At 42.7% G+C, this 15,427-nt stretch overlaps 1 protein-coding gene across 1 annotated transcript in view; it reads left to right on the plus strand.

The window, feature by feature from the left end:
- piezo1 (piezo type mechanosensitive ion channel component 1 (Er blood group)) overlaps window positions 1–15,427 on the plus strand; it is a 304,639-nt gene that overhangs the window by 83,389 nt on the left and 205,823 nt on the right. Inside the window, exons 9-10 of the mRNA XM_088304108.1 lie at window positions 5,658–5,730; window positions 12,082–12,185. Of these exons, the coding sequence (XP_088160234.1) occupies window positions 5,658–5,730; window positions 12,082–12,185 (177 nt within the window). The remainder of the gene's footprint in view (window positions 1–5,657; window positions 5,731–12,081; window positions 12,186–15,427) is intronic.

A 15,427-nucleotide genomic window follows, 5' to 3' on the forward strand; every position in this document is an offset into this window, starting at 1 on the left:
ATAGGATTTCTCGAGCCAGGTTTTCTATGTCAAGGGTGATGTAGGTTGAATCGGTCGTCCTCACTCCCTCCCACGGCATGGGTCCACGTCCAAGGGAAGGTCCTCTTCTGGTTAGTCATCGTCTGGAAAGTTGATTCCCGTCGTGTCCCCAAGACTGGCATTTCACGGCTGGCCTTCTCCGGCGGGCAGTCTCTCTCCATCTCTCCTGCTGGCATTTCCCTGTAATATTGTCGGTGTACATGTCTGTGTGCTCCGAAATCGAATTATCTCTTTCGGAATGTGTTTTTGCAACAGCGTCCCAGTGACCCCTCCAGTGCCCAAATTAGTATGTTTGCATCTCTACGGGGAATGTGGAGAATGTGCCCTGTCGTATTTGTCCATGAAGTGCTGTCTGTTTTTCCAGTTTGTAATGTGCAGACTGAATATGTTTGCTGTGAATGTGAGTGTAGGTCATGAAAATACTGTGTGCAAGTTTGAGGTCTTACGACTGAAAGTTTCTACAGAGTCCACACATTTACACTAAGTAATATACATTTATCACATGAGAATAATATAATACATCAATAAACACCATGACTACAATCCCAGTCATTCCTATGCACAGTTCGTATAGTTTAATTTGATAAATGCTTTTTGTTTAATCAATGTTTAACATATTCAGTAAATATGAACCTGCTAAATTAAATAATTGACATTCTGTCCTGTAAATGTTTAAAATAATGCCAATAATTGTAATACAATCCTTCAACACAATAAATAGAAGGGAGCCAGAATGGTGTTGGAGATGAGTCACCGAGAAAATGATTAACATTTAGTAAATGAACCTTAAAAGCCAAACTTACTCCAATGCATGTTCGTTTTTTGTACTCAAGAAGAAAAGGGTCAAATAAAGACTCAACAACAGATTAGAGTTCCGATATTTTAGTTTCTTCAATTTCTGGAGTTCAAGAAATAGTACAAAGACAGATATCTGGGCGGCTTTTTCTTAATCTCACGAGAAACTGTACTCAGACGAGTACAATCGAAAAATGGCGCGCTAATCTCAGCCCAGCCTCACATTTTATAGAAGGTTTTCCATGTCAAGGGTCATGTAGGTTGAATCGGTCGTCCTTGCTCCTTCCCCCGTAATCTTGTCGGTGTGCAGATTGTGTGGTGTATGTTTTCCCAGATAAAATTATGTTTTTTTCCTTTGATAGCGTCCCTGTGACATCCTCGCTTGCCCCATTTGATATGTTTGTATCTTCTATGGCCTAGGTGGAGAATGTGTTTTATCGTATTTGTCCATAAAGTGCTATCTGGTTTTGTCATCAGTTTGACCTGAGCAGTTTACAGTTTAAATAAAGAAATGTGAACTTTTTTAACCTTTCTGAATCGTCTTTTAGTCACTTTTACTGTGGGCAGAACGATGTCTCGTATGTCTCCCCTTGTCCCTTGCCCCTTGAAGTGAGTGTTCACGACAAACAAGACGTGTCACAATTCTCCATGAACTTTAATGGTAGAGTCACACACAAGGGATGGCCCTACAGTGCGAAGACAGACCCTGACCTCCCAGGATTCTACACGTCCCTTAGGCAACAAATACATTTTCTGCAGAAATCACTTCAACGAACGAGAAGAAGCGGGAAACGCATAAATATAATACATTTGTGTTTCATAGTAGTGACACACATGCGTGTTTTGAGTTGGGGTTGAAATGCTCTGTCGAGCTGGCTGTCTGAACAGACAATGCTCGAAGCCAGATAGAATAGCACTGTTGTGTCTGGATGCTGTGACGAATTGATTTTCATACCATTAACACTTGAGATTCCATTCGATTTTTTTTTTTTGTTTTAAAAGTTGTTGCTTAACGCTCGCTGGCTAATAGCATTGAGGCTAAGATGCTTCTGAAATGTTTGGCATCTGTTTTTCATTGTTTCATCGTGTAATCAATAATGTTATGATTATGGAATTAATGTCACGTCTGCTTACACAAACAACACATGGCTCGAAGTAATGACGTAGCGGATCTAGTGCGTTCCCATTTCCTGTCTTCATCTCCCCGAACATGGTAAAGGGGGAAGGGGAGGGGGAAGAAAAAGATAAAGGCTAAAGGGGAAATAATGGGATTGGGCCTCAGTCTTGTTGCCGCAGGGCCCCTCAGAAGGCTCCTTGAAGATTGAGGCTTTCCATGCAATTGGCTTGGATCTTAGTCAAGGCTTCTAGTGTGGTTGAATCCCCTCTGGCACCATATTGGAACGCGTGGAAGAGGTATTCTTGTGCAAGGTTTGATTAGGATTACACTCATTATTATGACATGAAATTGAAATGGAAAGGGTGGAGGAAAATACAGTAATTAAGTCTGTATTGTCGAGGATAAAAATGTGTAATCAGACAAATTATTTTATCATGTTAATTTTCTATTACAAAAATGTGGTTCTTTTTTTGAGGAAGAATCGCCTTTAAAAAAAACCCCTTTCACACGGAACAGATGAAGCGGGGTTGCACAAGTACCTTGGTGCAAATTCAAACACATTTGGTAAAGGTATGTTTTTCTCGCTCCAATGCAGGTGGTCATCAGTGGATATTCGTTTTTTCACCTCAATAATATTTGTACAACGAGGAGCATTTTTTGTGGCTGGTGTAGACAGGCCGCTGGAGAAGGGTGAGGTCAAAGTGGAGGAGGAGCAGGTGTTAGCTGGAGCAGAGGAGGATGGCACCGTGGCCTTTATAATTATAGCACACTCTACCACAAGTCTGTCCTCTGTCTCCTCTGCTCTGCTGGGCCCGTAGAAACCAATTTTTTTTAAACCAGTGTAAAAGAATCGGTTCAGTAGTGAAGAGCCATGTGAGGAGCGGGATTCTGATATAGAAGCAGACAGGAGACGAAAGTGGCGACGTAAGTCTTTATATACAAAAATTCCCAGAAAAAACAAGCGGGGCTGGATTCATAACACATGAAAGAAAGCTGACATCCTCACTCAAAGAAAGTTTGACATCCTGTCAATGTGTCACTGAATAACTAGAGCTTAAATAATGACATAATAAATGAACAAAGCATTAAACTACCAAAGCAACTGCATAGATAAGTCAAGTAACTACAAAGCATAGAAGCAAGGAGCAAGAACCATAGCAACTGCATGGATATGTCACAACAGTAGACTTGACAAAGACCATGAGCCCAGAAAGACTAAGAAAACAAGAAACTAAATACAAACAGACTAGACAAAGAGGAACAACTGAACAAGACACAAAGTGTATAGGGGTATAATTGAGTAACACAAGGGATTGGGTGAAGACAAAGAGGAACAACTGAACAAGAGGGAGATCGAAGGATGGTTAGGACCAGGTGGCGACATCTTTGACTCGATGGATTGTGTCTCAGCCTGCTGGGTCCATGACTGATTACTACATAATGTCATGTGTGGAGCGGGTTTCGGACCCAGAAGCAGACAGGAGAGGAAAGTGGCAGTGTAAAAGTCCTTATAAACAAAAATTCCAAAGAAAAACAAGCAGGGCTGGATTCAGAACACATGTAAGAAAGCTGACATCCTCACTCGAAGAAAGCTTGTCGTACTGACAATGTGTCACTGAGTAACTCAATCTTAAATATTCAAAGCATCAAGCCTATACGGCAAAATTAAAGAACAGACCATAAAAGGACCATAGCATCTGCGTAGCAACTGATACATTAAGATATGTCACAACACAGATTTTGATTTGTTCTATTCAGGACAGAAGTGGTCACAGGTGGTAATGGCAAAATGAAGCCCCATAAAGCAGTCAAGCCCTGCAGGGAAATACTTCACACACACTTAGGGGCTCCAAGATGATTAATTCATCATGTGGACAGAAAAATGCATAACATGCTTGGTGCACGAAATTAAATGGTGGGGTGTAAGTCATGCTCTGAATACAAAAAAAATATATATTTGAAGTATTTTAACATGAATTGTTCTTTTACTTTGTCTATGTTTGTGCTTATGCAACAAGTGAAAATGTGGAATAAGAACGTAAAATAAAGTAACAATATTATTTCGAACTACACTCAAACCTAGGGAATCATTTCCTGAATCAGTCACGTGGTACACCCGCTTCGCTCCGCTACGTCACCAACACGCGCATCGACTCACCGTTCATGACCCCTAATCTACATTACACACACTTCAGGGGTTCGTCCCAAGAAGCACATCACTAGTCTCAAGGAGAAAGCGTCTTTTTTTGCTCAACTGGACGTAGATCTGACTGTCATCCACATAGCAACAAAAGGAAATTCCATGTTTTTGTAAGATGGAACATAGTGTCATGATCCGCGTCGGGCATGACAGGGGCTTTGTTATTGTTTTCATGTGCATGCGGTTTTGTTATTGTTTTCGTCCCCTCCTTCCCGCCATGTGTTTTCTGTTATTGTTTTGGTCAGCTGTGATAGCGCCTCCCCTCAGCACTCGTTCTCACCAGCCACGCACCTGTTCCCCGTTACCCTCATCACGCACCTGATTCCCATCTGCTCCCCTAATTACTCGGACTATTTAAGCCTCCCAGGCCCACCACTCTGTGTCGGGTCATTGCCGCAAGTTACGGACTGCCACGACCACGTTTCGCTCACGTTCATGTTCATGCTCTTGCTTTTGTTCCCCTCCTCGTTCCCGTTTGCCTTCCTCAGCCTTTTGCCTCGGTTTTTGTTCCTCGCCCCCCTTTTTCCGTTCGTCACGTTGGTACCGTTGTTATTTTGCTCCTGTCCCGGTTGTCTTCCTTTGTTGAACCCCTTTAATAAATCCCCTGAACGACATCCATTCCCTGCCTCCTCGCCTTTTGGGTCCACCTTCCTCCTCGCCAAAAGGCGACCCTGACACCTGACACATAGGGGGAGCAAGTAAAACGAAAACAGCAAAGGCCCCAAATGGGACCCTTGTGGAACACCATACGACATAGTCAATCAATTTTATGGTTATATTTTGTTTAACATTTAAACAAACTGTACATACATAGCTACAGCAAGTAAAATTCTCACTGTATCCTTAACCCTAAGTGCCTGCTTTCTGAAAAAGAAACATATCCACATACGCACACACACACACACACACACACACCCCACCCCCTCCCCACACACACACACCCGCGCACCCCCCCACACACACACTTGAAGAGAATCCTTTCTCAAACAGATGCACTCAAAACTAGTCTTTTAATTTACTTTATTTCAAAACGTAGTCACGTAACTCAACATCGGTTGGACATGATTAAACTGTGTTCAAGTAACAAATTATTATTTTTGAACAAAAGAGGCAAAATTGGGTCAGTTTACCACATTTTAACCATGTGCAACCCCCAAAAAGTAATTATTTTTCAGTGTAGATATAGGACTTCAATTGTTCCAGTTCATCATGTTATTGTCAACGTAAATTCTGCTGGTATGTGAATTAGTTCTGTGTGTTATATTTGAGATGTGATAGTTTCATGTAACACACACTACAGGTCGGATTCGTCATATCTCAGACTTAAAATAGAAAAAAAATTATATAGTTCACATCATTATTTGTTTCTGGATTGTGCCATTTGTACACTGGTGCAGCACTCCCGCTGTAGCGGCAGTTTCTAAAATAAAACAATTGGTTTCAGTGATTCAATACTGTTTGAGGGGCATGATAATATTGTATTTTTTTTTTTTCTCCATGTCTCAGCTCATGCTCTTGTGTGTGAGAACAGAACACAGTCGTGAAGAAACTGGGGCTGAGGAAGGTCTACCACAACTTGGTATGTTTTTTTTTTGTTTTTTTTTTGCATTATAGAATATATTGTGTGCTATTTTGTGACGGACATTGTTTTTTTAAACAAAAAAAAATCACACATGGAGATCCTGCTGCGATGTCGATCACGTGCCTACACTTACACAGTAGTAAAAATCTTATATACGGTCAATATTTATATAAAAATATTTCTAAGCATAAATATAAAGCAATACAATACAGTGATAAATGGGACATTTTCTTGTGCCATAATGTTATGCACAATGGTTCCTATAGTGCCATTTGTAACCTCAAAATACTTGTCGGGAACTCTGGAACCTGAGACTCCTTTGTAATAACTTAGAAAGATCACTATTAGCCCCAGTAACTCCAGAAAGCCATGAGAATACAAAAACATGAGGTAAGGGGAGGGCAAAGAATGATATTGTCATGGTTTGACATGTCGCGGGACCCAAATGTAGGTAAGCAAGGCATGGGTAAACTGAAAGTATTTAATAAAAAAAAAAAAAAAGTAGACAAAGAAGGCACTGTGGGAAAGTCCAAAATATTAAAGTAAAAAAAAAAAGATCAAAGTAGCTAAATAGAAACTTGGAAAAAGAACTATGACTAGACTATGACCGTAAGACCAAGACGATGACTTGACTTGACATGGCTTCGAAATCAAGACAATAGACACTTGATACATGACAATAGACAATTAACTGACAAGGACTGAACGAAAGCAGGCAAATAAATATGAAGAAATTGAAGAGACAACGGGGAACAGTTGGAAACGACACAAAGGGCAGGAGGGAGCTGATTGGGTAACACTAGAGATTAGGATTACAAGCACAAGTGGATCCAAATACCTAACGAGACGGACAAAGGAACACAAGAAAAACATGAAGCTAACTACTAAAACAAAATTAACCAAGACAGATCAGGACAACTCTTCCATGAGCCGTCACCTTACTGTGGTGGAGGGGATTGCGTGTCCCAATGATCCTTGCTAAATTGCCTTGTGCTTTCTGCCCCGGTAGGGTCAGCAATGGCAAACAAGTCCTAGGTGAGGGTCCAGACAATGCACGGCCCCCAAAACCTGTATTAGGATGTCAAATATATTTGGACCTCGATTTCCTTTGGCCGGACGCGGGACCCCCCTCTGGAACCAGGCCCGGAGGTGGGGCTTGTTGGCGTGCGTCTGGTGGCCGGGCCTGGACCCATGGGGCTCGGCCGGGCTCAGCCTGAAGAGGCAACGTGGGTCTCCTTGCCCATGGGCTCATCCCTTGCGGGAGGGACCAAATGGGTTTGGTGCTATGTGGGCTGGGTAGTGGCAAGAGGCAGGGACTTTGGCGCTCCGACCCCCAACTACAGAAACTAGCTTTTGGAACATGGAATGTTACTTCTCTGGAAGGGAAAGAGCCCGAGTTGGTGTGCAAGGCAGAGAAGTTCTGACTTGACATAGTCGAACTCACCTCCACACACAGCTTGGGCTCTGGTACCAGTCCTCTTGAGAGGGGTTTGACACTCTTCCACTCTGGAGATGCCCAAGGTGGCTTACATTGGGGTACACCCCGTGGACGAGAGGTTGGCCTCCCTCTGTCTTATAGGGTGGGGGGATTGATCTTGAGTGTTGTCTGTGTTTATTTACCAAACAGCAGTTCAGAGTACCCACCCATTTTGGAGTCTTTGCTGAAGAGCACTCCCCCTTGGAGACTCTCTCGTTCTGCTGGGAGACTTCAATGCTCGCATGGGATATGACAGTGAGACCTGGAAGGGCACGACTGGGAGGAACGGCCCCACTGATCTGAACCTGAGTGGGGTGCTGTTGTTGGACTTCTGTGCTCGGCATGGTTTGTCCACAACATTCACCATGTTCAAACATAAAGGTGTGCACTTGGTACCACGACACCGCAGTTCAATGATCGACTTTGTAGTCATATCATCGGATTTGCGGACGCATGTTTTGGACACTCGGGTAAAGAGAAGGGCGGAACTGTCAACTGATCACCTTCAGGTGGTGTATTGGTTCCGATGGTGGATGAAGATGACGGTCCGACCCGGAAGACCCAAACGTACTGTGAGGGTTTGCTGGGAACGTCTGGCAGAATCCCCTGTGCAGAAAGAGTTTCACTTCCCACCTCAAGCAGAACTTTGCCCACGTCCCAGAGGATGCAGGGGAGATTGAGTCAGAGTGGAGCTGTATGTTTCCTGTCACCATTGTTGAGGCAGCGGATCGTAGCTGTGGTCGCAAGGTGGTCAGTGCCTGTCGTGGGAGCAATCACCAAACCCGCAGGTTGACACCAGTGGTAAGGGGTACTGTTAGGATGAAGAAAGAGTCCTATCGGGCCTTTTTGGCTTGTGGCACTCCAGAGTTAGCTGACAGAAATCGGCTGGTCAAGTGGAATGCAGCTTTGGCGGTTGCTGAAGCAAAAACTCAACGTGGGAGGAGTTCGGTTCAGCCATGGAAAACAACTTCCAGACGACTTTGAGGAAATTCTGATTCACCATCTGACTTTTCAGGAGAGGGAAGCAGTGCACCATTAACACTGTTTATAGTAGAGATGGGGTGCTGCTGACCTCAATGCTGGACGTTGTGAGTTGGTGGGGAGAACACTTGGAAGACCTCCTTAATTCCACGGACACGCCTTGCATTGAGGTAGCAATGGGGTTGAAGTAACCGAGGTGGTTAAAGAGCTCCTCGGGAGCATGGCTCTGGGGGTGGATGAAATCCGCCCGGAGTTCCTAAAGGCTCTGGATGTTGTGGGGCTGTTATGGTTGACACGCCTCTACAACATTGCGTCAACATCGGGCACATTGCCTCTAAATTGGCAGTTCGGGGTGGTTCTCTTTAAGGAGGGGGACCGGAGGGTGTGTTCCAATTATAGAGGAATCACACTTCTCAGCCTCCCACGTAAGGTTGACACAATGCTGGAGAGGAGGGTCCATCGAGGTTTACTCTCAGATTTAGGAGGAGCAGTGTGGTTTTGGTCATGGCTGCGGCACAGTGGACCAGCTCTTCACTCTCAGCAGGGTCCTTGAGGGTGCATGGGAGTTCACCCAACCTGTCAGTCTACATTTGTTTTGTGGACTTGGAAAAGGCATTTGGCTGTGTCCCTCAGGGGGTTCTGTGGGGTGTGTTTCGGGAGTATAGGTTGCAGAGGCCATTATTACGGGCTGTTCAGTCCCAGTACCACCGATATCAGAGTTTGGTTTGCATTGCCGGCAGTAAGTTGGATCTGTTTCCATTGAGGGTTGGACTACGCCAAGGCTGCCCTTTGTCACCGATTCTGTTCATAACATTTACGGACCGCATTACTAGGCCATAGGTGTCAAACCCCAGTCCAGGAGGGCCGCTTTACTGCATGCTCTCCCAGCTGCAAGGCACCTGATTTAAATGATAGGCTCATCAGCAAGCTCTGAAGAAGATTTATAAATATTCTGAATACCTGGGGTGGCCGAGTGTGCCCAAGAGCTTGTCTGGTTGCGGGATAACGAAAACTTAATTTTTAATGATATTTCGAATTCAGGTGTAAAGGTCAAATTTTGATATTTCTTTGGCCTTTTATTTTGAAATGCCACATCTGATTTTGATGAAAGTACCTTGGTTGGATACCTGGGGTGGCCAAGTGTGCCCCAGCAATTGTCTGGTTGCGGGATAACGAAAACGTATTTTTTAATGATTTTTCGAAATCGGGTGTAAAGGTCAAATTTTGAGATTTCTCCTGCCTTTTTTGAAATGCTACATCAGATTTTGATGAAAGTACCTTGGTTGGATACACAGGGTGGCCTAGTGTGCCCCAGCGCTTGTCTGGTCGCGGGATAACGAACACTTAATTTTTGATGATTTTTCGAATTTAGGTGTAAAGGTCACATTTTGAGAATTCTTCTGCGTTTTATTTTGAAATGCCACATCAGATTTTGATGAAAGTACCTTGATTGGATACCTGGGGTGGCCAAGTGTGCCTCGACAGTAGTCTGGTTGCGGGATAACGAAAACTTAATTTTTAATGATTTTTCGAAATCGGGTGTAAGGGTTAAATTTTGATATTTCTTTGGCCTTTTATTTTGAAATGCCTCATCAGATTTTGATGAAAGTACCTTGGTTGGATACCTGGGGTGGCCTAGTGTGCACCAGCACTGGTCTGGTTGCGAGATAACGAAAACTTATTTTTTTATTTTTTTTTTTAAATCAGTTGTAATATCAGCCATTGATGCACAGTTGACATTAATTTCTCTTTCTATCTCAATTCAGAACATTTCTTGGTGCAATTCTGAGTCAATTTGTATTCCCTGTGTGAACAGAGAAGTTTAATAACATTATTATAAATCCAAACCACTGACGTGCATACTTGAGTTTCACAGCTTTTATTTTGAAGGTGGCCAACAACAAGCGCTTTTGGCGCATTACCGTAATGCACGGTGAAGCACAGTATTAAAAATAACTGTGGCGGCTGGCTTGACTTCATCTTTGCGAGTGGAGGCTGGCCTGACTGCAGTCCTTTTTCGCCTCCTTGTTTAAAATGTAACTTGTTAGTTGAGTTGTCTATTTGTCATCACGCAGCGCGTTGTTGCTGCTGTGCACGGACTTGCACATAGTTTAAATACAGTCCATACTGCTGCAATCCAGATAGCTTGGCGCCTAGTATTCAAGCAGCGGCGAAATAAATTACTTTTGGGACTACGCACGACAGTGCAACGCTGCACGGCGTGTTGCAGTGACGTGCACGCTAACTCAACATAATGACGACTTTAGCATGCAAGCGCTAGCTTGAGCTTCGGCGGCGCACAGAAAGACGAGTATTTCCGGACACAAACAATTTAATAAATGAAATTTTCCAACAATTAAAGTAGTAAACGCCGTACTGTGTCAACCAAAAGCAACAAATCTTTTTGGTCACAAGGCAAAAATGCAGCAAACACGATCCCCTTCAGGACACAAGACTCCTGGCTCTTGACAGCAAAGTCCCCCTCCAAGCAACTGCCTCCAATGTGGACAGGTGTCAGAATGGGGACCTTTTTTATCAAACTAGCACATAAGTAGACACAAGACCAATAACGCTAACGATGGATAAGGCTTTTCCTCGTATTTTCCCTCAGCATGCGGCTCGTTGCGTTCAAAGCATGATACCAGTGTCGATAGCCAGTCTCGGGACCATACTGGTTGGTATTCGCCAATCCGACACAAGCGTTTTAAGGCATTATCAGTACAGTTCCGATACTGGTATTGTTATCGGGATAACACTAATTAAAAGTACATTTCAAATAATTTAAAATCAAATAACTAAAGACATTTAAAAACAAGCATAGAAATCAAAGATGGAAATTACTAAAAGAAAATACAGTTCAAAAAGATTTTAACAAATAATTTTAAAAATGTGCTAAAAACAAATTTGTATGAAAAAGCCATCATCCTCCTCTGTTGTTGTTTGTGTCACCACGTGATGCATTTTTGCGCTGCTTCTTTTTTAGTTAAACGTCAACCACTCCAAACTGAGGTAGGGCCTAGTAAAACAATGGCAGTATGTACAGTGTAGTGGAAAATGGGCTACCGACAACTTATAAATGTGAAGAGTTAGAGAAATTGAGGTACATTCTAGACCTATAGCAGTATAACAGGGACAATCCAGTGCCTACTCACATCAAACGAAATCTTTTGATACTTCGCATTAATTTTGGCATATACTAATGTCCTTTTCTAGTTGTGTTTTCCTTTCTCTCTCTTTCCTTCCCTTCCCTTCAACTTTATACAACCTTATTGTGACCTCTGTTGTGCAAATTCCACTCCCCTTGGGTTCCCAGACCCTAGTTTTACACCGTATGGAAAGCGCTTTGTCACAGCTCCAGCTGTTGTGAAATGCGCGAAATAAATAAAGTTGTATGGTATTGCACATCTTTTGTGATGCTGGTTAGCATGGTGGCTATGTGTTTTAATATCTAATGCATTATCGATTCCTGAATGTACATTGATGTTTTATGATGATCAAAACTGACAGAAGGGCTCTCAACATCGTCAAAGACAATACCCACCCAAACTCACACCTGTTCGACCTGTTGCCCTCTGGCAGGCGCTACAGATGCATCAAATCGAGGACCAATAGACTGAGAAACAGTTTCTTTCCGAGAGCCATCTCCATTCTGAACTCTCACACACACACGAGAACACCCCTACCTTGCAGAACAGCATCGTGATGTGTTTTTATATACCCTATTCAGTACTAAATTCCATGGCACTCTCTTATTTATTTATCTAATTTATATATTTGTCTGTATTATTGTTGTATTGCACTGGAGAGGGGAGCCCTCTAATCTCGTTGCACACTTGAGTACAATGACAATAAAGGGATTTCTAATTCTAATTCTAATTATTCTTTGACAGGTCTTGGTGATACAACCGGTGGCCAACAGAGTGAAAGCCCATTTTTAATGCTGGGAAAGATGATCATGCAGCAGAGTTATGTCTGTGCTCTGATAGCAATGATGGTAATTATTTATATAAAACAATGTGGTAAAACTATGAAATAGAATACTCCTTTACAAAACACCATAATGTAAAGGAAAAGTCTACACACCCCTATTCAAATGCCAGGTTATTGTGGTATTAAATGAGACCAAGATAAAAATATAGCAGGAAGATCCCAGAAGAACAGGAGAATAGCGTCTGTCTCATGATGAGTTGAAAGCTAAAGATAATGTGATCAATACCTGATAATTAGCACTAGACTGTTATTAGCAACAAGACGAGATGCCTGTCGCTACTGATAAATACCACAAACTGCTGAAGGCAAAAATACACTTCCTTGAAGTGTGGGAAATCGTTCAATGAGAACATGCTGCCAATGTCCCCAAAACAGTGGACACAAGCATGGAATTACCATGGAATGGCTGGGAGCAAAGCCAAAACTGAGGCGTTTTTGCCCAACAGCCAGACCTGACCTCCAAGCAGTGGTGGGCCGTCAAAGCCTTCAAGGCCTTCTCTGCTGTCCTAACATAATCAATAAATCAGGATCTTATTAATGATCAGTTTATTTAATTTTATTTCTTTTATTCACATCTATCCCAGTGTTATATTTTTAGGTGAAAGTTTTTATCCAATTAGAATTAAGGTAGCCTGTGTTGCCACGCAGATTTCATAGTTCGCCTTCAGAATCAACAGTGCAAACGTCTGTGCTGTGTAAATCCACTGGATTTTAGAGTTGATAGACAGTTGCAATGGCCAATCAGATCACGAGTTGGTTACAGTGAGCATTCTCGCAGGCCTTACTTGAAGGTGCGAACGGTCCTAGGATTATATACACACTTGTGACAGAGCGGCGCTTTGTGGAAATTGTCATCAGTCTTTCCCGGGAATCGTTTGAAAATCTAAAATATATTCTTCCTTTTTTAACCCACAATGGCAGAAGGAAAGAAAAGTGTCAATTTGATTTTAGATATATTTGCAAGGATATTTTGAGGACAGACCTTTCAAGAGAAGCTCTGTTATGAGCCGAGGTGAGTATTGTCTGTAGATTATTTCTCCAGCCTATCATAAATGATGCTGTTGTAAGGGGTATTTATTCAAGTCGGACTAAGTAGAACTTCACTGAAGGCCTATGTGTGAAATGCATGACCCGCCACTGCCTCCAAGAAATGAATTAGGAATCCCCTTGGTTCATGCAAGATAAACACCAAAATATTACCCTAGGCCTTTGGCACCAAAAAGAGAAAGGAAACCAGCTTACGGACAACGAAAACAATACATGGGCATTGAACTGAGAAACAGGTTTACCTTACTGTCATCTGACTAGCTAGCTTCAGTGAAAGGTATGAAAGTGGACCCTCCCAGCAAATGAGAACAGCTACTGGTCCACAAACACTCGTAATAGGCATTAAACCCTTATTTGGCATCAAACATCTATGTAGCAGAAATGCTAATGACATGGTGTCTGATTTTTCTGAAAAAGTCGAAAAGATTGCTAACTGAGCATTCCTCTATCATTTCCGTTATAATTCACACAGTAGCATTTGATGTGTTGAAACAGTCAGAGGTACTGAAGCAAGTCTGTGTTAACCATCCATCCATCCATTTTCTGAGGCGCTTCTCCTCACTGGGGTCGCGGGCGTGCTGGAGCCTATCCCAGCTGTCTTTGGGCATTAGGCGGGTTACAGCCTGGACTGATTGCTTGCCAATCACAGGACTGTGTTAACCTTCAACAAAAATGCAATCTTTGAATGCAGCGGTATTTCTGAGAGGGCCTTTGCCTTCAGTCCGGCCAGGGGATGATCGCTTCAGTCGGTTAATGTAACTCCAATGTCCTTGGCTAAAGAACACCACAGGATTCAAACTCCATTCTCTCACAGCTTACACCAAAAAAAGTTCAAGGACCCAGTTTGGCCTATTCAGAGCCCTTTCTCCTTCACCTCGAATGAAAAAAGTACTAGAAAGTTTTCTCTGTCCCACGAGAGGGGACGTCATCTCACGCTGGGGTGCGTTCTAGATACATAGGTTATAGTAGTAGCGCTAAAAGAAAAATCACATTAACAGAAAATAGGAAAAAAAAGTCTGAGCCAAAACATGGGTTACGCTCATCTTTTGTTAAGTGTGAGGAGGCTGGATGTTTACACCTCCCAGCCCCCGTGGGTAACAACAGCTTTCGGTCATTGACAGATGACATTAGCACAACAAATTTGCTTCTTACCAGTGACTTGGACCACTCATTCAGATTCACATCCACCGCTTGCAGTCATTTCATGAAGTTGTCACTGTCGCGGCGCGAGTCGGCATCCATTTCAGATCAACTCCTCATCAATGAACCCAGGAGGTTGTCTTCTTGAACGGTGCGCATCGCGGACCGCCATGTGCCTTCAGTCAGGGCCGCTTCGGGAGCATCAGTGTTCCTGCAAGGAGGCTGACTCCACCACCGAGTGAAGCCGCATTGGAGCATTCCATTGAGTGGCGTACGCTTTGCCTGGAGCTGTCTCGTTCCAAAGAATAAGAAGGCGCGTTGTAGTTACGTCGCCTACAGTTGAAAAACTGTGGCCAATCGTCATCCAAATAAATGTAAATGTCTACTCATTCCCACTTCAGTCTCTGTAAATATCCTGACTGGTGCTTTTATGCCTAAGCAGTACGTGAGTGTGCCCTGTATCTCTGCTCACTTCCACAGTTTCTAATTCTCATATAATCAGCCACCGAGAGGTTAATCCTTTTAACATATTGAAGTGATCATAAGTGGGGATGTCCACATTAATTTTGGTGCCAATTGATGACCGTTTTTGGATGTTATAAGCTATGAAAGTTCAATGATCCAAAGGAGAATTTGTTATCGGTCCCTACGATGACTTGCCGCAAAATTGACAGAGCGGAGGGGGGCGTGGCAGTTTCCTGATCAAAAAAATATATAAAATGACCTTGTTAATGAAAAATAGACCATCTTGGAACTTTAAAATAATTACTTCAGTGTAAAGCCATTTTATTGGGTGTTTTTAATTTTTTGAATAGCTGTCTTTTAGTAAAAACTGATCCAATGATTATCGTTGTAATAATTTACAGACCTCCAAAGCTTGGTAAATTTATGGAGGAATTGGAAGAAATGCTATTAGTGTTCTTTAATCACAACAACTACCTGGCCATAACTGACGACTTTAACATTAATGTGGACAAATGTTTGGATAGAGAATATTTAAGAACTTTTTACTATATTTGATACTTATGGTCTCTCACAACATATAAAAAGTCCAACCCA

Source organism: Idiotropiscis lumnitzeri, chromosome 9, assembly GCF_059441095.1.
Source record: "Idiotropiscis lumnitzeri isolate Australia: NSW breed Sydney's pygmy pipehorse chromosome 9, RoL_Ilum_1.0, whole genome shotgun sequence".
In the NCBI taxonomy this organism is placed as follows: Eukaryota; Metazoa; Chordata; class Actinopteri; order Syngnathiformes; family Syngnathidae; genus Idiotropiscis; species Idiotropiscis lumnitzeri.